The 23,900-nt window shown below is 47.9% G+C and overlaps 2 protein-coding genes across 3 annotated transcripts in view; one reads left to right on the forward strand and one right to left on the reverse strand.

Moving 5' to 3' along the window:
* LOC107980451 (very-long-chain enoyl-CoA reductase) overlaps positions 1-23,900 on the reverse strand; it is a 69,493-nt gene that overhangs the window by 24,382 nt on the left and 21,211 nt on the right. The gene's annotated exons all lie outside the window — the stretch shown is intronic.
* Positions 1-23,900, forward strand: part of LOC100680215 (facilitated trehalose transporter Tret1-2 homolog) — a 51,925-nt gene that overhangs the window by 11,924 nt on the left and 16,101 nt on the right. Inside the window, exon 1 of one of the 2 annotated variants that reach the window (XM_003427550.5) lies at positions 18,400-18,587. The exons of the other annotated variant lie outside the window; for it this stretch is intronic. Within the exon in view, the coding sequence (XP_003427598.1) occupies positions 18,546-18,587 (42 nt within the window). The 5' untranslated portion in view covers positions 18,400-18,545. Of the gene's footprint in view, positions 1-18,399; positions 18,588-23,900 lie in introns of those variants that run through there. 2 annotated transcript variants of the gene reach the window in all.

Below are 23,900 nucleotides of genomic sequence, written 5' to 3' on the forward strand. Positions count from 1 at the left end.
CGTCGCCGAGAGCTAAACTTAACCCTTACAAGTTTGTGGGACAATCCGTTTATGCATATTACCGGCAGCGGCGTAGCGCTTTCTATACATCCCACCGCGAGAACATCACTGGCTTATATACGACTTCGCGCTGAATACTCGCGTGAAACGTAACGCCTATAGCTATATAAGTTCAAGATTACGCCCCGAAAATTCAATCGCCCCCATATTTCGGCCCGAAAGCAAATTCGATTAATTCTCCCGGCGGCGATTTTCCATTTTTCAAGATTACTCTTTGGCATCTCCCGGCAAAGAGCAATTTGCGATTTGGCCCAGGCGCCAAGATGATTCGCAACTGGGTCAGTGTATGCTCCTCTCCTGCGCACTCCATCCATCTATATATCCCTTTCTTTCTCCTATAGCAGACGTAAGCCGCGCGATTAAACGCAGCCGATATTCCGAACGCTCAAAATAATCGCGGCCCTCTTTCGCTCATTAACCGCGCGCGGAGCTAGGCTGCATAGTAGCGTAGGCGCCGCAAATTGAAGCCGCTGCAATTTCGCGGCACTTCCGATGTCCGTCGTCGTCGTCGTCGTCGTCGCTGGGGAGAAATTCAATTTGAACGCGAGCGAGCGAGAGATCGTTACGTTTCTAAATTGAAATCGCCCGCGGAGCGCACTACGCGACGACGACGACGACGACGACAGCGAGACGTTCGACGTTGACGTATATCGGGAGACGCGCCGCGTAGTTTGCGGTTTTTCGAACGGCTGCCTAGCGGAAATTGAAGCTGCGCGCCTGTAATTAAGCGTCTTCTATATTATACTCTTCGAGGAGGAACCTTTAACGCGCGCGTGTGTGTGTGTGTGTGTATAAAATCGCTGTCGCGTTAAAAGTTGAAACTGCAGCGCAGTGGTGGTTCCGTCCGCGGCTTGAAGTTTCCGCGTTGATTTACACATTGCGGTAGCCGGAGAGGCCGAAGCCGGCGCTGCACCGGTTCGACGATAACGAATGAGCTGCCTTCGCCGCGCGCAAGTTCCGCGCCGTCGAGCACTTCGATGATACCACGGATATCCCGGCATATATATATATATGTATATGTGTGTGTGTATATATCTGGTCGTGATTTTCGTGAAATGTAACCAACTATGCAGCAATCCCTGATCCTTTTATCCGAATAACAAAGGGACCGCCGCATATATCCGCTGCGAACTTTACGACAACGAGAAATTGGTCAATAATGCATCCGCGTATACTGTGCACAATTTCAATTGGCTTCGCACACACAGAGGCGCAGCTGCGGAGTACTTAGTACACACACGTATGGACGCAGAAACTGGCGCTCGGAAAGTTTTAATCGATCAGAGCCGATGTGCCAAGAGAGTTGGCGTTCATTGCGAAGTAACGAGGCGGCCGCGAGTCGCCGCGCGCAGGGAGAGAGAGAATCAACTATGCGCTGCACAGCCTCTCTGATGCGCGACTATGTGAGTGTGTATATGTATGGGTGATCATGCTTATAGCTCTCATGCGCATACGTACACACAGAGCTAACGACGTAAGCTCGGCCCGGGATTTGCGCGCGCGAGAGAGCGCGGCCAACATTGTTCGGAGAGAGAGAGAGAGAGAGAGAGAGAGAGAGAGAGAGAGAGAGAGAGAGCTGATGCGGCTACCACATATACTACTATACTCTCTGCGAGATGCACGTGTGATCGACGGGCTAATTCGGCCCTCGTTTGTTACGTATTGCATATAAGCGGTTTACACGTAATTATGCATCTCGCGGGCCAATAACTCCGGACCGTCGAAGATCGTGAATTAAAATTACGAAATTCCCATCCGCTTTTCCGAAAAGTAAAAACAAAGAAAACACGCGGAGCAATTTCCCACATGCGCGCCGCGGAGAGCGAGCCGAATAGCCTCTACTCTCGTATACGACGGCGCTTTTAACGGCGCGCACTTAATGAAGACGCGTACACACACTATACTGCGACGAAATCGCTCTCCCGTATAGAAATTACCGATCGATCCGCCATAATACCAGCCGCACTCGTATATCTCTCTCCTTCTGCGAGGCTGTATTTACTCGAGCGAGTATACAGTCGTATAGGAAGAGGACGCGAGCGCAGGACTAGTCGCGTCTCTTTGTTAAAGCGAAACTTTATATTAAAGTTTCGCCGCTGTTTGTACTGCGCTGCAGGTGGGGATTCGTGTCAGAGGGGATCGCGAGCTTTCTTTGTACTGGCCCAGTCGTGGCTGATCGTTTGCGAAGACTCTACGTTTGCTTTTAATCCCGAGGACGAGTTCTTCTTCTTCTTATACTCTTCAACTCGGCTGAATTACAGACCCCGAGACTTCTCGTGCGTTTATTGTTGCTTTTCTTCGCTCTTTTTCTCTCTCGACGAACGGAGAGAGCTTTTGCATTTATTGGAATAGTTTGCTTTGGGAACTTTGCGATCGCGGCTCTATTGATTCAGAACTGATCCAGTTAACCTTCGAGTAATCCCAGCGGCTGTCTAAACGCTGCTTGCATAAGATAATCGAGCCTCTGACGGACGACTGGAAATCGGTCAGGCTAGAGGAAACAAAATTGATTTATACGAGCGGCGTATAAAGCCCGACCGACTGCTTTATTGCAAGTAATGAAAAACCACGCGGCGATGTTTGGACTTTTCTTTTATTATCATTGCCATATGCGACTGTGTTGTACACGTACAGGCGGTCACTATAGAAAAAAAGCTCGCGGATACGTCGAGGGCCGTAAAGCCGTCTTCTCTCTCTCTCTCTCTCTCTCTCTCTCTCTCTCTCTCTCTCTCTCTCTCGATTTTCATATTTCAGCGAGTAGCCGAGCGTTTTATCGTCCGCACTATAAAGATAAATTGAATGATTCAAGCGAGCCGCGCACTTTTATGGGACTTTGTTAACCGAGCTGGTCATCAAAGACCTCGATGCAGGAGGTTTTCATGTAAAAAAATCGTCCTCGCGCTCGGTATTATTATAGACCCGGTATATTCCGACGACTACTTTTTATTGCTAATCGCTGCGGCGCTCGTAGAGGCTAACATGCAACGTTATTGCCAGCCTCGATGTGTATACACTACAGGATTGTAAATCACCCACGCATCTGAACTATCAAATTCGCGAAGCTGCGCGATAAAGAAGCGAATAAGAGAGAGACGTTATATGGATTGAAAATTTCACTCCGGAGAATTGAAAAATTCTCCCACTTCCGACGATGCTAGCGGGCGATTTATCACGAGACGTGATCCGTCGAGATATCCCGAGATCGGCTCCGTTTGTCGGCGAGGTGCGATTTTGAAAAATGCGAACTGCCGAAAAGGCTTTGAAAGGACCTTCGCGTAAAAAAATCAAGTTCGGAACGCTCTCCCGACACAGAGTCCTTTCAGAAGCGGCGTTTCAAAGGATTTCCTCGAGAGTGTTTGATCATACACGCTGAGCATTTAGCTCGGCGCATATTATGTACAGCGAGTTTGCGCTCGTGAACGACCACTCGAAAAAGCTTAGCCGGGCTGAAGTAACGGAGGGAGAGAAAGCTCGGGGTGTGGTGCTATGCGGTGATGATACAATTATACCGGGCGCGTGTGCACAATGCCGAACAAATTCGTTTTTTTTTTCACTCGTATACATGCGAAGAAAATTTAGCCAATATTACGAACTTCTAAAGTACGAAAGAGATTTTTTTCGTTTTAATTATTACGCAGCGCATACACTCGAGCACGTATTAGTTGGGCTTTCAGAGAAGCTTTTCACTCGAGGCGAACGTTTTAATTAATTCCACGCTGTGTATACGCGAGACAGTGGTATAATAATTCAATGCTGCAAACTCTGCTGCGATGAGGCGAATAATTACATGAAGTAGAATTTAACCTAATGCGCCGAGTAATAATATAATCCTCCGCACTCGGTTCTCAATAACAACAAAAAATCACGAGCATACGCCGCTATACACGAGATAAAAAAATAGCAAGCCTCGCTATACGAAGCTGTTATTCACAGAGAAGCAGCTCCAGCCTCATAAATACATCCACTTAATTCGATAATCGCCGGTGCTACACACACGGCGCGGCGCGGAAAAAACGAAAACCGAAGAGAGGCGAGCCGAGAGATAGGTCAATTTGTTCGAGTATGTGTGTGTGCGTGTGTGTGCGGTGTACCGAAAAACGAAATCATAGTTTCGTCTCGGCTTTTTGCTCGCGTTGTATGCACGAGAGTATAGACCACCAGCGGCGAAGCCGCGCCAAATAACGGCTATTAGAATTGTCAGACCCTTCTTCAGAGAAGGTGTGTGTGTGTGTGTGTGCGTGTGTGTGTTGGACTTCGTTTGTAATTATCGCTCGGCTATGGCTATACACATACGACGCGAGAGGAAATATTACCGCCACGGGCTAATCGCCGAAATAGTTCGCTTAAACGTCTCGTGCGAGACCACCGCAGCGTTAGGTTGGGAAAAAAAATAAGGCGATATCTTCGATTTTCCGTATAACGGCTTATTGAAAGTCTCGAAAATTTCGAGACTCTAATCCCCCTTGACCTTGAAGCGAGCTTATTTATTAAGCGTCTCGTTATCTGAGTTACTAGCCTCTAAATTGAAACGCGCGCTGAAAACGTCCCGGCTTGAGTATCTTTATTTATAGCGAAATGTGCCGCCCAAACGCATAGATAAAACGCTGGACACGATTACGCAGCTCGACTATGTTTACGTTGAATCGCCGATGAAAACTGATAAAAACACAAGACGAGAGGCTGGTGCATTCAGTAGACTGGAACATGCACGATAATTTTTCTGTCCGTCGTTCTTCCGAGGAGAGACGCTCGGAAAAAAAACTTGACGGGAGGACGGAAGAAACTGGAGAGAAAGCGATATAGGAAAATTGTAAACAGCCTCTGGATCTGTCCTCGTTTTATGCAGACGCGAACGTGTTGCAAAGCGATAAAGGCCATTTTTGCCGCTTTTAACGAGCAGATATTGCGCTTCTCTCTCACTCTCACTCTCTCTCCTCGTAGCTGTGTGTACACGGATAAACGGAGCGTGAATATTTTTTTTTTTTTACGAAATATTAGCATCAGCTTCTCGGATCCTCTCACGGACACGCATATAATAATATCTACTTGTTCTCGTACAAAGTCAGGATGAGTATAAGGGGCTAGTCGCGCGGGGACGATAAATTCACGGGAAAAAGTGTCGGATTTATCGCGCGCGCGCGCGCGCTGTGGCGAAGATAAGGGCGCGCATAATTTAAGAGGAAAAGTCGTGCGGCGTGAGAGGAGATCCTTATGAGCTGTAAGGAGAAGAGAGTTCTATGTCGTATCGATGTGATGCTATCGCTGTAACTCCACATCGCGAGAGTAACTTTTTCAATCGAGAGCGAAAAACTAATTAGTTCGAGCGTGAAAAATTTCTCATCGTAAACAGCCGATTTCCCGCAACTTATCTATAAGCCCACCTTCTCCCGAAAATTTTCACCCCTGGAATAACAAGGCCTCTGCAGCCCGTCGTCGTATGCTTTGACTTTCATCCGGCACGCGTAAATCTTTTATGTTCCTCGGAAAAAAAAAAGAAGAGGAAGGAAAGAACTAATGGTCACCGGCTGTTCCTCAAAGCGTCGAACTAACGCGCGAACGCTTACATATTTTATCCAAAAGTGACCTTTCTCCTTCCGCTCGTTCTCTCTCCCACTTGTCGCCCTCGTAAAGTCGGTGCGGCTCTGCAGGCGATGCTGTAATACGAGGCCCTAAGCCGTAACACGTGTTTGCGTGCTTTCTCCTTTCTCCGGACAGGCTGATGCAGCTTCTTAAACTTCGACGCGAGTCAACTAACTCCCCTGGAATTTCCACTTATGAGTCGCACACTCATTCATTCATTGCGAAGTGCGTCATACCTCCGGTGCATATTCGACCTGACGTCGTGTGCGAAACGGCTTCAAATCTGCGAAAATTTGAGGAACGAAAAAAAATCTAACCACACCCATACACAGCTCGCATACAATAACTCAGCCGAGGCTTGAGACGATAATGGCCAAGGGCGTGAGAAATAGGCGTTCGTACAAGCGGAGCATTCCACGAGTGTCGATTATACGAGCTGCTCTTCTTTCCTCTAGCTGCATAAGAGAGGAGAGAGAGAGAGAGAGAGAGAGAGAACTCGGAAGCTGCGCAAAGCCTGCGTTTATACCTATATACACCGGTACGAAATTACGTACGTCGAGAGTAAGCAACGCACCGCTGCTCTTTACAGTCGAGACGCAGCGCGAATATAAAACCGAGAGAGCGTTTTCGGAGGGCGCTGCAGGTTATTCGGCTTTCTTTTTTTGCCCTCCGGGCTCTGCCATGGAGATTGGACGGAGGGAAAATTAATTTTATTTTCGCCAGAGCGAGCGTTACGTTTATTTAAGGGGAGTGCTTTTTTCGGGAATTTCGGCAGCGCAGCGAGGCTTTATTAAAATGCTAATGTATATATAGGGTTGAATTTTGGAAAAATTCAAAGTTACGAGGTCCCGAGCGTGCGACCCTTTTCCGCGAGGGAAATTATTTATGCCAGTTCGTATATCCGCGGGATTAAAACGCGAGGGATATTCATATTCATTTCGACATTCACTCACGGATTTTCCTCGGTAAGCTAAGTCATACGAGATTCAGAGCTCTCCTCTCAATAAAAGGTTTACTTGCCGCGCGTTATCGGAACACAATAAGTCGAATAATCCAATATCATACCCATAATACCAGCCAATCAGCTAAAGAATTCTCGTGCCTGCAGCGAGAGGAAATTGGAAAAAAAAACAGCCGGCACCGGTAGCTATACTACTTCCGGCGCAAATGACTTCGAATGCAAAGTAAGGCGGGAGAGAGAGAGAGAGAGAGAGAGTGAATTTATGGGTCCCGCGGCCGCTTGATATTCACCTCGCGCTTCCCCGCTTTACATACGACGCCCTTGTGTGTGCACGCGTACCTACGTGTAGGTGTCTTCTCTCTCTCTCTCTCTCTCGCCGATGGGCTTTTGTCGGGCGTCGCGCGCATTGTCCGTCGTCGGATTTCAAAGTCGAGGTCGCGGCTCTACGCGTCGTGCATTGTGTGCGTGTGTACGCGATATACCTGCCCCCGTAAGCGAGCTAATTGGAATCGGTTAGCGATGTGTTATTAGTCATGAGAGGGCTCGAGTGTAGTACGTGAGGGAATCTGTAAATTTTGAATCGACGGCTTTCATTTTTTTTTTATTGACTAGAAATAATATCACTGGATGTGCGCATTCCTCGAGTGAAAATCCGATCGCGAGCTTTTAGAGGCGATAACACTCGCGCGACATCGAAAGGCTCTTCCTTCCTCGGCGAGACGCGTTACACACGCTTGATTAATTGGGTTTAAGTGCCGCGACGTGTTTTATATGTTATATTAGCGAGAATTTAGAACACTCGCGCGCGCGGATATGGGGGTCATTTTTATATAGGTACGCGCTTTCATTTTTACGGTTATAATACATTATACGAGTGTTTTATTGCCGCGCGTATTTATCGGGAAGATGTTTACGATCGGCTGCCGCGTCTCTGCATTTTATACGCCTGCAGCGATTAAAATTAGCGCGAGCATAATTTTCGGCGAACGCTCGCCGAAGTATGATACAAAATAATTATTTATATTTCCGCAGCATAAAATTATTTCACACGAATATGCGACAAAAATTCAAACGACGCATTATCGATTGTACTCGGCGCATTGGCATCGCGACAATACGACTGATCGGCTATCTCCGTCGATCTCGACATCGGGACAATCCCTGCATCTGCCCAGCGTGCGCAAATCCATAAAAATACCAGAGACTCGCAAGCCGTGTGCTTCGAGATAAGCTATTCCGAACAATGATCGAACAAATTATAATATCAAGCTCTCTGTCTCTCTCCTTACCGACACAATAACTCCATTTATCCCGACGCCAACGTACGCTCGCATTTAATTACCCTTCGACGTTTTCCCGCGCGCCAAGTATGCGCTCCTCGATAGAGCCGGAGAAACTCTACTGTGCGGCCCCGGAGACAAAGCCTCGTGGTGCAGGAATTCGCGGATGCGGCTACATAGCTCCGAAGATTCCGGGGATCGATACTCTCTGTTGACGAAAAGCCATAGCTTCTATTCTGGCTGATGAGATTTTTTGGATTTCGCTCGTAAAAATATCATACCCGAGTATAAATCGTCGTAAAAAGCTGAACGAAAACACGAGTCCCTGTATAAACTTCGTGGGGTGGACTTTATCAAAGCGCGGGAAAAACAATTTCTTTTTTTTTTGTTCGACCTCGATCCGATTTCCGGAAATTCGCTGCACACAGGGAGAGAGTTTGGACACGCGCCCGCCTAGAATATATAACTGTTGGACACGCGCGTAACATGCAAATCTCGCGCACGCAAATACAGGCACGAAATAATCTCCGCGACAACAACTGGACCCGCTGCAGCATACACACACACACGCACAGATACGCATAAATCTGCATATACGGACGCAGCTCGCGCGAGTGGGACAAATCAGGCGATGTCACACATGACTTTCGAGGGACGATCCATTGTTATTACGGGATTTTAGCCGCGTGCATATTCGAGCTTGGCCTATATCTGCTTGCCTAACGATTCTATTTGCTCTGGCGGCGGACTGATTGAAAAAGTTTCGCGCGCCCTTTTTTTCTCCTATCCGCACTGATGTGTGTACATAGCCGCGAATAGTCGTTCGTTGTGTTTCCTGTGAGAAAAAACCGTTACGATTTTCGCTTTCACAAAAGCTCGGATAATAACGGAAACTCTTATATATTATTATATCGCGGGAGAGAGAGAGAGAGAGAGAGAGAGAGAGAGAGAGATTTTTCCGCGCACGCGTGATGCCTGTAATCTCGCTCTCTCCCGCGGCAGCGGATATACGTCAGGAGCAGGTGACGCGCTTGAAATTGAACGGACAATGAGTGGCACTTGGAAACGTCGCTGAATTGAGATTCTCGCTCTCCCTCACGACGAGATGTATGTAAAATAAACTCACGACTACAGCCGCGGAGAGGATTTTTACACCGAACGCGCGCGCGGAGCGTTATTATAATATGCCAGTGCAGCGCGTAGAGATATGGTGAATTCGGGAGCGAGAGAGATTCGGATACGCTGCTGCTGATGCAGAGATGTCGGTTCAATGCTTTATGCACACTGACACACTTTTTCACGCACATGGCATAAACGCTTATCGTCGAGTATAGGTATGGAAAAGCGAGTTTTATATTATATACGCTGATGCGGATTCTTTTTTACTCAATAACACACCTCGCTCTTGATTTCCAGCAGCAGCGACGTAAAGCATATGAAACGGCAGCAGATGGCCGCGGCGAGATAACGTCGAATTAACGATTCGATTACGAAAGGCGAAAAATCGATCGACGCCGCCGGCGAGATAATAAATTTCACGACTCGGCGTTAGGCCTCTCTCTCTCTCTCTCTCTCTCTCTCTCTCTCTCTCTCTCTCTCTCTCTCTCTCTCTCTCTCTCTATCTCTACATAATAATATTCGCAGCCGCCGCGCGAGAAATCAATAATTCATAGCTCGTAATAATGATTCAATAACGCCCGATAAATTCGTTAGCATCCATCAATCTCACCCCGCACACATAGTCTCTCCATAGCGCCGTTCCCTCTCGCTCGTTACCATTATCATTATCGCCTTGTGCAACGCGCGTAAACGCATCCTTGACTTCGTATATGATACACAGGCGCCGCGCCTTACTCTCCGCGCAGACACACGTGGGTAAATTTTTTACTCTCGGAAAAATTCGCGATGAGCGTTTTCAGCGGACACACGGGTATAGGGTGTCCCGCCGCAGTTTATCTGTCTGTTTTGCGAAGTGTAGCGTTACGGGCTCTGTTTAATGCTTCACCGCTGCGGGATTTCGTGTTTTTGCAATTGTCAGTACATCGGAGCTTTCCAGGAACCCTGATGCAACCGGAGTATGTTTATTTTCGCGTTTTCTGCAGCGAAACATGTTTTTTCAGCCTGTCAACGCTGCGCGCGATGTAAAAAAGTGCGCTCACGGAAAAGAGCATTAAAAATTCACTCCTTTGCGTCGAACTCTTCGAAACGAGACGTCACAGCGAGGCGTGTTGACTTTTAGCTTGCAGGTGCCGTCGCCGCCGCGTCGAAAATACGTCGACGTCTCGCTCGAGAGTGCACCGACAAAAAGCCCCTACCTACTGCTCGCTCGCTGCAACGCAGTCACGCAGTCTGGTTATTCTCAAGTTCGCGGGCGCTCGCGCACGCGACGACACTGCATAGCTTTCGTCTTTTCGACGCTCTTTCTCGTGTTACAGAAGTCGTCTGCGATCAATCTTCTTTGGGGCGATAAGAATCTGCTACTTTATTTTGCTTTAATTCGTTCAAGACGTTTCTATTGACTCGAACGCGAGTTTTTTTTTTTTACGTCATTTCGAAAGAGGCCGATAGCCGCTTTCAATGACTATATTCACAACAAATTAATCGGCGGTTCGGCAAATGGCTTTTATCAGCCGCGCGCGAGAGAAAGAGAGACTCTAATGAAGTAGGCGGTTAATAATTTTCTTCGAACGCGCATAAGCGGCGCGTTAAATTATTATCGCGCGTTCGATTCTGCAAAATCGAACTGGCGGTGTTGTGTACATTTATAATCGCTGTGTGTGTCGAGAGCCGTGTACATATTATTTTCAGCGATAAACATGCGTAATTATACACGCGAGCTGCGAGTACGCGTTATATCGGCGAATATTATTGCTCGAGCAAACGGCTCACTCGTGTGTGTGTGTGTTGCATATACGATATGATAAACTGTTTGCCAAAGTGTATATTCACCTCGACGATTTTCCTACTTTGTAAGCATGGGCTGTAAAGCGAAATTCCATTCGGACGCGAGAATGACGAAATAAAAAACGTTTTACGGTGCAGCAATGTATATGGTATAAAGAGAAAAGTACGAAAGGATGAGCCAGTCGAACTTTATCAATCGTCGGGCTCCCTAATCGCCGCGAAAAACTTGTCCTCCCGGGAGAGCTCCATAGCCATTACGAAGTTGCGGAAAAGTCTCTCTCTCCCTCGCTTTAACCTGGATCAGGCGAAATTTCCAATCCCACGTGTGCTCCGCTATACGCTGCAGTAGTGTCGCCTTAGCGCCACACTGTCGGGAGCTCCTCCCACGCAATCCGATTACGATTTTCTAATCTCTTCTTCGCGAGCGAGTGATATATCGCGCGTTCTGCACTCGCAGGCGCATAAATCTCGCGCGAGTTATTTTCTATTCTCGCTCTCGATGCAGTTTGCGTAATTCGAAAGAGCTCGAGCGAGAGAATCAAAGATTTTTAGAAGCTTTTACGAAACGCCGCCGTCGTGTGATTTATATGAAAAAGCTGCTCCGCTGTGGCTGTGGATGCGCGCGCGCGCGGAGCTTTTAACGGTGCGCTTGAAGGGAAAGGTTTTATTGACCACTGTTGATTTATTTCAGCCGGCGAGTTTTTACTCCGCACACTCTGGCTTCTGATGGTATATTGTCGCTCGAAGTCGTTACACTGCTGTGCATTGACTGAGATTTGTGTCTTACGTTGTTAGAGCGCGGGGTTGGTCGAGTCGAGGCGATTGCAATTGCGAAACAACGACGTTTACGATGATTTGTCGTGTAAATTCTGCCCCGACACTCGTAGGCTTGTCTGCTCGAGCGCGAACGGAATCGTTTACGAGAATTAGCGCAACATACAAAATACTTCAAAGATATGGATTTTTATCATCAACCTTGCTATCAATTTAACTATGCAGTGGCAACAATGCAGTTACAGAACGAGCGGCCCAACGAGGCTGTTTTGGCACACGGCTATATCTAGACTCGGTGCGCGTATCCGGTTGAGGGAGTGCGAAAAGTGCTCGTGCGCCACCTACCTCCATCGGCCACAAACTAAGGGAAAGAGGCCAGTCCAGAACTGTTTTGCTTTACGCGCGGCGACTATAACTCGGCAAGGAATATCACACGCGTGCGGACCCCGCCGGTCGACCGTATAACGTCTTTACTGCGATTTTATATACGCGTACGCACGCCCATATATATTATACGATTCCCCCAGCGGCGTATAAAGCCAGTCGACGATCGAAATTAAAAAAGTTCTGCCGTTTTATAGATTCGACCCACTTCAATCGGTCGAATTAGATTCCGGAGAATAACAGTGCGCGCGCTACGGGCATATTACGTAAATAGCTCCCTCGATTTCTACGTCTCTCCCTCTCTGTTACACATCGCAGAGAAAACGGTTCATAACTAGAGCGCGATGAGATGCTCATCACACATCCCCAATGCAATTATCGCTCCGAGAGCTCGGCTGTTGACGAATCCCGCCCGCAGCCAAATTGAGATCGACGCGCTTTTTCTCAAGTGGACGGCTCGATTTTGCGTCGTTCCCTCGCATTATTCTCGTGTGTGAAGAGATCAACGACCCGCGTCATTTGACTGCGCGGCTCTCACGAGAGCGTATACCGCGCATATGAAGCAATAAAAAAGTGAAGAAGCCCCCGTGGCGAAAGCGACGATGAGGGACCGAGTCGATCTTAAAAGCCCCGAGAGAGAGAGAGAAAAATATGTGCAGCGCTGTGTAAGTATACGCGTGTATAATGTATGTGTCGCGCCGCCGAAATGGCCTTTAATCCGTCCCGAAGGCTCGGCTCGCGGTAGTAGCTACATAATACGAGTTTAATGCGTCGAACGGAAAGTGATAGGTGAGCTGCTGCTACAGCGCGACGTGAGTCACTCGTGTTGTTGACGCTATTGTCAGCTGAGTGCCGGGACTGGAGATGTGTTATATACCATACACGTGACCACGTCGAAGAGCCGTAGATATGATTGATTTTTGGAATTTTAATGGAGACGAGCTCACCTGCGAGACGCGTTCTTTAACGACGCGTAGTAAAACGCGGATTTGGAACGATGGACGCGATACCCTTCGGTGATTTAACTGTGCTTTTTTCTCCGAACTCGGAAGATCTTCCTGGGCGATTTTGTTAACGAATTTTTCTAAACACAGTAGTAAAAATCGATAATGGCTTCCTAAACGCCGTGGTTTGGGCAGTATAAATCGATAAAAGTCGAGTTTTTGAGAATCGTATACAAGATACGATCACGTCTCCATTCAGTCCAGTCAAGGCCCCCCAAACGAACGCGTCGCCATATCGGAAGATTGATACCAGTACTAAAGCGCTTGGAAATTAAATTCCGGGTATATAACGCGTACACGCATAAAACGATCCGGCAAACAGTTCGACGGGCATTAAAGCGGCGCGGTAGGTCATACGCGTCTTAATCGCAAAAAATGCACGGCATGTCCTCTCTCCGGCTGATTTACGAGAGACCCGCATAACCCTAGCGTATAAAATGCCCAGCCGACGTTTTCCGCGTCTAAGATGATTAAAGATCCAAATCCGCTGGCACGAGCGAGGATTTCGTAAACGAGTCGTCGTCGGTAAAAAGAGGGCCCTTTCTAATGCGCGAGCTCTGTGTTCCACGAAGCGGTGAGTTTTTGACGCAACGAGTTCCGGATAGAGTCCAAAAATATGAGACGCGAGGAGCTGTACTTCTCTCGAAGCGAGTGGCTGTTTGTTGACTTTGTTAATACGAGGTGTCTGGGTCATGAGAAAGTTGCGCGCACCGGGAATTGTTTTAACTGGAATGCTGCCATTTCGCGCTGTTTATCAACGTTTATGAATTTGCCGAGAACTGACACGGGACTTCTAACGTACGGGGGCTGTTGGCCTGTTTAACTTTTAATTTATTCGAAAAACTAATCCATCACTAATACAACATCCAATTATTACAGCAGTCCTCTCGAATCCCAGCAGATCGGCTCTCGTATATAGTACATCGGTGCATTAGGCAGCAACTGCGGATGACTCTGCTCGCGCAGGCGTTCGAGTATAATACGAGAGACGGACAGTCGAGTGTTATAGCCATAGTGTCAGTGCTCTCTCTCTCTCTCTCTCTGCGGTGTCACGTCATTTGCGCGCGAAACCGAGGGATTGTCCGGCCTGCTATATCACCCGGAGAGGACGCGCTGACTGACTAAGGCTCGGAGGCTGCGATAATTATACGCTGATCGCTATAACTCGCGCGCGTGTATCTGCCATTGTTTCGAGCTGTATCACATGCGAGAGAAATGCAATGGCTGCGCTGGATTACCATGGCGTTTAGAGCGGAGCTATTGCGCAAGCGCGTATTATAATATAATGGTGAATAAAAGTGAAATCTTCATTTCCTCGAGTCATGACCTCTCGCGGGAATAACGAATCCGAATTTAATATTCGTTGTTTGCGCGGTTCAAAGGCAGAGCGCGGCTGATATATTTCGTTGATGAAACGAAAATCCAAACACATGCGTCGAGCTGCGCAGAAAGCATATTACGAAAACTCAAACGAAGAAGAAGGCTGTTATAACAGCGCTGAGTATATGCGCCTTTTCAAACATCATCAGCCTGGCTCGCTTGCGCGCATATTCACTTTCGAACCTTGAGCGCGAGTATACACACAACGCTTCTATTCTTCTAACCTCGATCTACCGAAAATCTAGTCCACATCAGCTACTGCTTTACTGGCTCATACATCTTCGACGCCAAGCTTTTATTATCGTCGTTAAAAACGAAGGATTTCACTCGCACACGCTTACCGTACTTTCCCTCCGCGGTTGCTCTTCATTCTCCGAGCGACGAAATCATAATTATCGCTCTGGCGCGCGTTCTCGAAAGAAAAGCAAACAGCGACGAAAAAAGAAAAATTGTCAAAGCCCTCCTCGAGAATGAGAGTCCAAACACAGGAGGAATCAAACGCTTGCGCGGGACCCTCCACATACGCTTATACTCGGGGAAGTAAATCGGAGCTGTACACATAGTCGCGCAACGGGAAAAGTGTACATCTAAACGAGAGAGTCGAGAGGGGTCCCTCTTTCGAGGAGAGAGCGTCAAGTGATGTTATTACCCCAAATATTGTCTTTGGAATACACAGTGCTTTTCTCCTTTTTTCGTCATCCAGCTCCGCTTTTTTTCGCTCGCTCGCTGCACTTGGCCTCGACACACACCGGCTGCGGGTCTAAATTCGGACGAGATGATACGTGAATGGGAGCGTCTTGTTTGCGCACTGTCAGCACGTGGAAAAGCGCGTGTGTGTGCGCGTGTGTGTGCGTGTGCGTTTGTGCCTCATCGGGAATCAGGATAATAAATCGGCTCTCACATACACATATCGAATTTATTTACGTTGGTATTTGAAATTCCGATTAGAACGCGAAAATTTTATAAAGCCGTCGAGCACGGAATTCCCAGAAGGGGAGAGCGGGATGACTTCATAAAGTTCCAATTTTACTCCCGAGAGCTCTTCCTCGTTATCCAGGCATTGTCCGGCTGCAGCGGCTCTCGGGGACCAACCCACTCTCAGCGGTTGGCTCTTCCATTCACGCGGGGCGACACTCTCTTCCGACTCGACCTTTTCCCATAGCGGGAAACTCTCCCACATATATAGGTATAGCGTAGAGAAAACACTCGATAAATAAGCAGCGGGCATAAATCTCTCCTGCAGCCGCTCTTCGAACTCTCGCATTCTCCGTTCTCTCGTATACGCTGGCGAATATTCGCTCGCGATAAACACTCCGGGGGAAAAATAGAGGGCGGCTTTCTAAGCGGGGCCTCCTCCGCGGGGGCTCGAGTTTCGAATGCGTTTTCCTCATCTGCGTGTGTACTCTCTCGCCTGCGCGCACAAAAAATATTCTCTCCGCCGGTCTGCCACTCGAGAGCCGTGCTCGAGAGATTCCTCCTCGTCGTTCTCGTCGTGTCTTCTCTTCTTCACGAGGAGGAGCATTAGCGGCGACAGGTAGTCGAATTAGAGGCCGTTCTAGTAGATAAGCGGCAGATAAGACGGGACAAGGAGGAGAGATGGGATGCTTTGTTTATTCGCTCGCGTGTCAGGCTGCGAGCTATTGCAGTTGGGGCGCGGAGAGCAACGGCGTCGTGTTCAATTTGTACACGATTCTTTTCCCCCAAGGAATTTCGAATTTATTCTCGAGCCGTAGTTGATTACGACGATTTCATTTCTGTCGAGCGCTCGGTATTTGGAGTATCGGGTGCACAAGAATCGACGAGAGGCTGCGCGCTACAGGAAACACGAGAAAACAGAGGAAGACAGAAAAATTAGGAGAGAAAATGAGACATAAAAGAAACACGCCAGCGAGACAAATTAGGAGACAGAAGGAGAGAAAAAAGGGAGAGAGAGGCGCAGTCGCGAGAAGAGATAAATATATAGTGGGAGGGGTAGAGACACGTCGTACATATTCTCACCGTGTGCAGGTGGCAGTCGAACGAGTTTATCTCGGTTTTTCATCTCAGATTTTCAAGGGCCTATACCATTCCGGAGGCTTTTTCCGACCGATTAGATTCCCGGCACGAACTCGCTTTCTCTCAATACTACCTGTGCAGCGCTCGAGGGCGTTCTCTCTCGCTCGCTTTGATTTTTACGCGCTTTAACGAACGGCCGACTCCTAATGGCCGGTGTATTTTTCTCGCCGAATTCTCCCGCCCCGTCGTTCTTTTTCTCTCTCGCTCTCGATGATCGATACCGCGCCGGGGCTTTAACGAAGCCTCTTTTCGGCGTCGTTTTTGCAGCGACGGGGCTTAACGACGTCGCGCGCTCGTATGCTAATCCCGCGGGCATCACCTGTGGCTTACGTAATTTTTCGCCAGGTATAAAAAATCCGCCCCGAAAAACCGAAGAGATTCTTTATACGCGCTGGAGTGTCGTGATTTACGGGGAATAAATTGGCCGCCGGATAAATAAACGCGCGCATATCCTTATATTAAAATCCCGGCATCGGCTGTATAGGAAGAACAAGAGCGATCCATCACCACTAATAACTTAATTAACGCAAAAACGTTAAAAAAAAAGCGATCCTAATCTCGTGCTGACGTTGCGCTGCAGTCCTTCCTCTAATCCCGTTCCACCGCCTGCATATTATACTCTAGTCGGCAGCGGAATCAGCTCGCTTTTACCAATTAGACGTAACGAACTAATTAGAGAGTCCTAGGCCCGCTTTTCACGAGAGGGGGACAGTGTGTGTGCGGCCTGTGAAAATCCCGAAGCGCATTCCTGTCTCTGTGTGAGAAGCGAGTTTTCTGCAATCAATTTTCGAGGGAATTTTTTCCGACATCGACAGAGAGAGAGAGAGAGAGAGAGAGAGAGAGAGAGAGAGAGAGAGAGAGAGAGAGAGAGAGAGAGAGAGAGAGAGAGAGAGAGAGAGAAAGAAAGATGGATTTTCTCCAAACTACCCCGTTTGGCTCTCTGGAGACCAGTACGGGAATGAGCGGAAGGGATCAATGGGCGCCGATGAGTTTATGACTGGTGAAATTTTGTTTTACGACGGGAAACTCATTTTTGGAATGCGTGATTCATCCTCTGTGTGCGGACGATCTTTATCGATCTCGTAAATCAGCCGGCCGGCGATCCATCAAGCATTAAGACCAAAGTATTGCATATCGCGCAAAGATTCGAATACGCGATACCGAAACTCGCTTATACTTTGTTCATATGCGTGCGTATATGTGTAAAAAAGTAATGAAAATAATCCCTATTTGTCACGCTCTACAAACCCGTCCGACCGTAATCGCGTTAATGTTATTCAACGATCGATGAAAAAAAGAAACCGACACTCATCGCTCTGACGAAAGAGCGACGGTTATAGGACAAGTTGGACGGACCCGTAAACAAAGTTTGGCAATAATTGTATCACACTTTCCACGGCACGTATCGGTTTACAAATTTCCAAGCTATAACACACGCGCGTCAAACTTATTCTTCAAACTTTAATAACGCCAATAACACACGACGGAGCTGAGATATACGAGTGTTTTACTTTACCCAATTACTCATCCGCGGGGCCTGCTCGTACGATAATATGCAAACGAGCTCGAAAAAACTGCTCCACATAGTGTGTGATTCAAAAAGCACACAGTTAGTCAAACGCGTACTTTCCCCGCTGCCTTCGATTTTCTCGCTAATACTAATACTAAGCACATCGGCAAAAACAAACAACTCAGCAGAGGCGCGTCCGCCAAAACAACGCGCTCGAGGAACCCGACCAAAACACACACACACACACGCAGAGTCTCATCTCCAATAGGACGAACTGTTATAATCCCGATCGATTTTTCCTCCAATGCTTCCGCGAACGGCAACCGCAACTCCCACTCCGCCCGATGCCGGTCCACGTGCTCGCACAGACACCGTGCGCTGCAGCGCGCGTTGTAAAGTAAACCTACCGCTCTACATATCTCCGTCTCTCTCGCTCGCTCGCTCGCAGCGCCGGCTGAAGTCGTCGCCGGCGTGAAAAGAGAGCGAGAGCGCGAGAAGTCTCAGTTGCGCGATGGTCATCCGGCTGGCAGGTCGCGCTCGACGGTCCCTCTGCTTTACATGACAGCGCGCGTATACTGATAGCTACTGTACGGAGTTGTCGTTGTTGTTGTTGTTTTTTTTCCCTCGATGTGCCAGGCGTGATATGGAGAAAGATGACGACAAAGACGGATTCCGCCAGTGTCGGCTTGCAGAGTGTAAGAGTGTTTTACCGGATATTGTTCTAAGCCGAGTGATAGATGTTTATCGGGAAATAATTCGTGAATTCGAGTAATCCGAATAAGTGAAAATGCCGCGAATATCACCGGAATTACTCGAATCGCCGCGTATTATTTTCCGATATTCCATCTGCGATGGGTTTTCGATACGCGCCGGCGAAATCGAAAAATAAATTCCTGCGATGCTATTGAATGCCTCGCGTTGCTGCAGCTTTTTTTTTCTCGAATGTTGGAGAGCGACGATAATTATTTCGAAAGTGTTTGCGGCGTGGCCAAGAGGATTTATCTTTTTTCGAGGGAAAAAGTGAATGAATTTTCCATACAGCGCGCGTGCTATATTGTGTACCATTGTTATCGTGCGACTTGGTCAATAAAAAAAATTCAGTGAATGTCGGTCATTTTTTTGTGAGCAGTGTGAAACGGCAGTTCGTTGAACTCGCTCGGTATTAGCGAGCGATTATTTTTTTGGCTTGCGCGTCGTAATCGGCTACACTGAAAATAGCATCGACCGTGAATTCTAAAAAAATTAAAAACTGCAGAGGCATCGAATCATCGACGAACTGCAGCGTCTTCGTATAAGAGCTTTGGGGATTAATTAGCAGCATCATCACAGGCCGTATTCTCTAATATCACATCCCATAACTCGCATATATTATAGAGCAGAACAGCAGCTCTCGCATACATAGCACAAACGCGTTCGCGAACTGCATACGCGCGTGCGAGTGATTAATTAGCCTCCGGCGAAGCATTAAGTCGCTTAATTTCGCGGTCCGCGCGCACACGGCGACGATCGAACGCGGCGTATATACGTGGAACCTGTGTCGCTCTGTCTCTCTCTCTCTCTCTCTCTCTCTCTCTCGCTCGCGCGCGCGCGCGAGTATTAATTAGTAGCTTTGAAAGGGGATTGAAGAAAACACGGAAGCGTTTTTCTCCTCGAGCGATGAATGCACGCTGATATATCCGACGTTTGACGCTTGTTTCGCTCTCCTTCTCTCTCATACTCTACAGCGAGCGCACGTCAGCTCGTTCTAACTGTACGCTTTATTTCAGGATTTTCGGTTCTTGTCTTTACGGTACAAGCCCTTTACGACGAAATTAGCCGCGCCCGTGAGGGGAGTGTGCATGAACTTGCGTTATATACCTTGTGCATGCGTGACGAAATCGGCTGCAGCTTACCTGAAAAAGAAAGAAAAAGGAAGGGTTAATTGATACAGCGCGTGTCTACCAACAACTTTCGCTAATTGTCACGGGTGAGAGAGTGCGGGTAAAAAATCTAGCGATAATAGCTCGTAAACAAGCCCGATAAGCCTGTACGGCCGCCGCTGGTTTTACCATAATGCTCCAAAGAACGAGCTGCACGCATGCCGTTGAATGAAGCGTTTAACGGAGGCCTGAATTAAAAAGCTGCTATGGCACATGTCAACCGCGTCTACCATGTACATGACTCACGAGAGATCCCTTTCATTCACCCATAAAGCGTACAATTGTACCGGCACTTTTTCCAAAACAAACGAACCTCGCTGTTAACGCTTCGTAGTATACAGTGCAGTGACATCATTCAGGGAATCGAGTCTATTCTCTGCCGACTTGACCGCCGCGAGTTATTTTTAAAATTAATTTCTTAATCGACGCTTTGCCAGCGCACGCGAGCGGTTTCTTCGATGTACAAAACAAAAAGTTAAGCGAAAGAAAATTATTGTCGTTTCTCGGAAAGCGATCGATCGAGCAAATATTATCGAGCTATAAAACGCTCCGGCAGCTTCCGCTTTGGGAATCTAAAAATATTGATCTCAAAAATACGCGTCTCTGACGGGCGACAACAAAGTATATATAATCTTCAAAAAGCAAGATATAAATCGAGCGGCCTCATCAATTAAAAACTTATTTACGGCGCGCGAGAGACAAAAACGTTATTTCGAGAGTGAGACGAAAATTTTAATCGGATTATACCGCGAGCGGGTCAAAATATTCGCAAAAGATCTGACGCGCGCATGAGAGAGGCTGACGTCTAAAAAAAGAGACGTCGCGTTTTAACGACGTTGTTCTCTCTCTCTCTCTTGCAGAGCATTGCGCGCACGCACAAAGATCCATTCAAGCGTTGCTCTCTCCTCGGCCTTCTTCCCTCTCTCATTACTGTCACCGAGAGCAGAGAGAGAGAGAGAGAGAGAGAGAGAGAGTCGGATAATTGAGAATAAAAATACATTTGGAGGCTTTAAAAATAGAGAATACTAGTTTTTCGTTAATTGAGAAACTCGTCTCCAACAACGAATCACAAAACGCTTGACTCGATCCGACGCCCCGACTCGTAATTCCGCGCATAAGCAGCGGGCACTTTCGCAACCTTTCCGGAGCAAAAAATCTCGCAATCCCCGCACGAATGAATAAATAAACAAACGTAAGAGCCTGCTAATGCAGATCGTCCCTATAGTACAGTATCTAAGCCTCTGCTCCGGAAAGATAAGCAGCGCCTTAGAGCGAGAGAGCCTTGGTGTTAATGAATTCCGCGCGCTCCTGTATCACCTGAGGAAATCTTAATCCCGAGAGCGACACCAATGAGTATCCGTGCCAGGCCATTAGGTCCAAGAGATCGCGTGTCTCGGTATTATGCATAGTATATCGCGACAGGTGCGAATCGCGCCCACGCAGAGCAGCTCATTTGCAGGCCGCTACGCATGAATGGGATTTCAGTTTTTTCCTCCGGAGGAAAATCTTCTTTGTTTGAAAATGCGGAATTATGGGTATATTTCGAGCGGGTCATCCTTTGAAATGGTATAATGCGCGGAGAGAGAGAGAGAGAGAGACCGCCGGACGCGCGAGAGAGGACAATGACACCGAGAGCTAGAGCGAAAAAAAGCGGAGGGAAGAAGAGAGTATATATGCAAAACTATCGCATAGATCAGCAGAGCGCTACTGGCGTAGAAAGGAGCGGAAAAAGTGAATTAACGCTCGCCGGCCCGTTAGTTTGATTCATGCGCGGCCGGAAAAGCCGTTTTTCCCCGGACGACTGCACGCGAGCGCGCGCGCGCGACTTGCATTAGAAGACCGAGTGCCGCCCCACTCACTCTCTGCCGCCCGGATATTTCGATAGTCGCGTTGCGTTGTATCGCTGGACGCGTTCGTCCGTGGAATTTCTACACGTGTGTCTGTGTCCGTGTATACGGGTGTGGGAACACAGTCGTTGTCTTTGCGACGTCTCTTTCCTCGGTATAACGACGGTTGGGAGGAAGGCAAGGGTTTCTCCGGACGAGCGCTATTAGGACGCTTCGAAAAAAATCTACAGCCTAATCATTTCTAGAGAATCCCTATCGAGGCCATTTGCATTTCGGATCGATTCCGATGCTAATGCGCAGCGGATAGCGTCAGGCTTTGCTTTTTTGTAAATAGAATCGAGCCAGCTCGTTTTCCATGATAATATACGTTTCGTATTAGTTAAAAAATAATGTACACAAGTCCAGTTACCACTTGTGTACACACACACACACACACAGCGAGAGTCTTTCACATCGACAACACTGTCGATTCGAACGAATTCCCAAACGCCGCACGTACTGCAATACTCGAGGAGTCTTGCTGCACACAGCCGCGGCTATTGTTAGACCGTGTGCGAAACGCGAGCAAGAAGAAGAAGCGCTAGCGTTAGCTTCTGAAATGCAAAACAGACAAGAAGGCAAACGCGACGTCGTCGTCGTCGTCACGTTTCAATCGCGTGCGCGATGCATCAGGAGAAAATCTTTCCCCGAAATTAGCGAGTATATAGAAGCGTGTGCGTGACTCCGGAAAAATGATTGAGCCGGCCGCCGCCCTTTCGTGTTTTACAGCGTGGCTCGAGGCTTTTTCCTTCCGCGAAAAGTGCCTGGGAAAACGTCGGCAGGCACGTTCTTTTCTCTTTTCCTCGACGCCGAGTGATTCTCACACGAGGTCGTTTTCTTTTTGAATTTCGCGCGTAGAGGAGGATAAACTCGCCTTTTTGTGCCGCATACCAGTGTTCGAAAGGTACGGCTTTAATTCCGGGAGAGAGAAGGAACGGTGCAGGTCGAGGAGATCAAGAGGTTCGATTCTATGGGACAAGGCGATTATTTCACTCGAGAGGGATATCTTTCTCTTTCGATATCGTAATCCGAGAAAAATCCCGTGAGCTGCTGCTCTTCGTTCGAGTGTTTCTATTACATTAGTTGAACAAACTATCGATACGCGTATGTACACGCCTCGACTTCAAACGGGTAAGTCTATTTTCCGATCCAAGCCAAATACATATAGGCTCTTTTACGAACGGCGTTCGCTTGTTTTCGCATTTTTCTCGCGCTCCGTCTGCGCAGCGGTTCTCGAAGAGAGTAAGTGATGTTTACTCGACCTTCGATTACACTCACGCACGGCGAGGCGTGGAATCTTGAAAATCCGAGAAACGCACTCTCGCCAAAATGTTCTTCTTTTAAAGACACGAGCGATGAAAAGGCTGTAAAGAGAGATATAGGAGAAAAAAAATTCGGAGCAGCAAAAACAGCCGTCTGGCATCTCTATGATCTAGGTTCTATTTCCAGAGTCGCGGGACGTCTGACGGAAGTACGTCGCTCGACGCTCGCTTCCCATTGCGATAAAAGCGCCGGCTCTCGTTATTCTTCAAAAGAGGCTCAGTCGCATCAGTAATACAGTCATAATTTCGAAATATTCAAAGAGAGCAGCTTTCTTCTCTCTCTCTCTCTCTCTCCGAAGCTCAAAACAAAGGCTAATATTTGGACAAGTGCATCCTCTCGAAATGGCTGCCGGTAAATCGTACGAGTGAGCAAGGCCGAAGGAAAATGCAGCAGTCTATACGGTTCAAGTGCATCGGCGCATACGTACCTACTATCGCTCGGCTCTCTCGCTTTTCTGCAGAGAAGAGAGTCGTCGCGTGCGAGACCGTATACTCCGAATAAGTGCCACTCGAGCGCCTCGAGTGCGTAAATACGACGTTCGGGATAATTGCGCCGTCGCGCGGAGGCTATTCGATGATCTATCGATCTTATACGAACGAACCGAATCTCTTTTTCAAGCTGCGGCCGCGGTCGTCAATGAAATATTCAGCCGCGCGAAAAAAAAAACACAATTACACATCCTATAATGCCAAAGCGAGCCTCTATATTCATGGATACTCGCGGCTATTCGTATTTTAATGACCGCGTGTGTCGTTGTTTGTAAACTCGCCTTAGAAAAAAGTGGAACACGCGCCAGAATTCGCGCGAGAGAGAGAGAGAGAGAGCGCGCGTCCTCCAGCTCTCGTTTTCGGCATTCACTCGTCGCGCCTCGCTCTCTTCT

This window comes from Nasonia vitripennis, chromosome 4, assembly GCF_009193385.2.
Source record: "Nasonia vitripennis strain AsymCx chromosome 4, Nvit_psr_1.1, whole genome shotgun sequence".
NCBI classification, from domain to species: domain Eukaryota; kingdom Metazoa; phylum Arthropoda; class Insecta; order Hymenoptera; family Pteromalidae; genus Nasonia; species Nasonia vitripennis.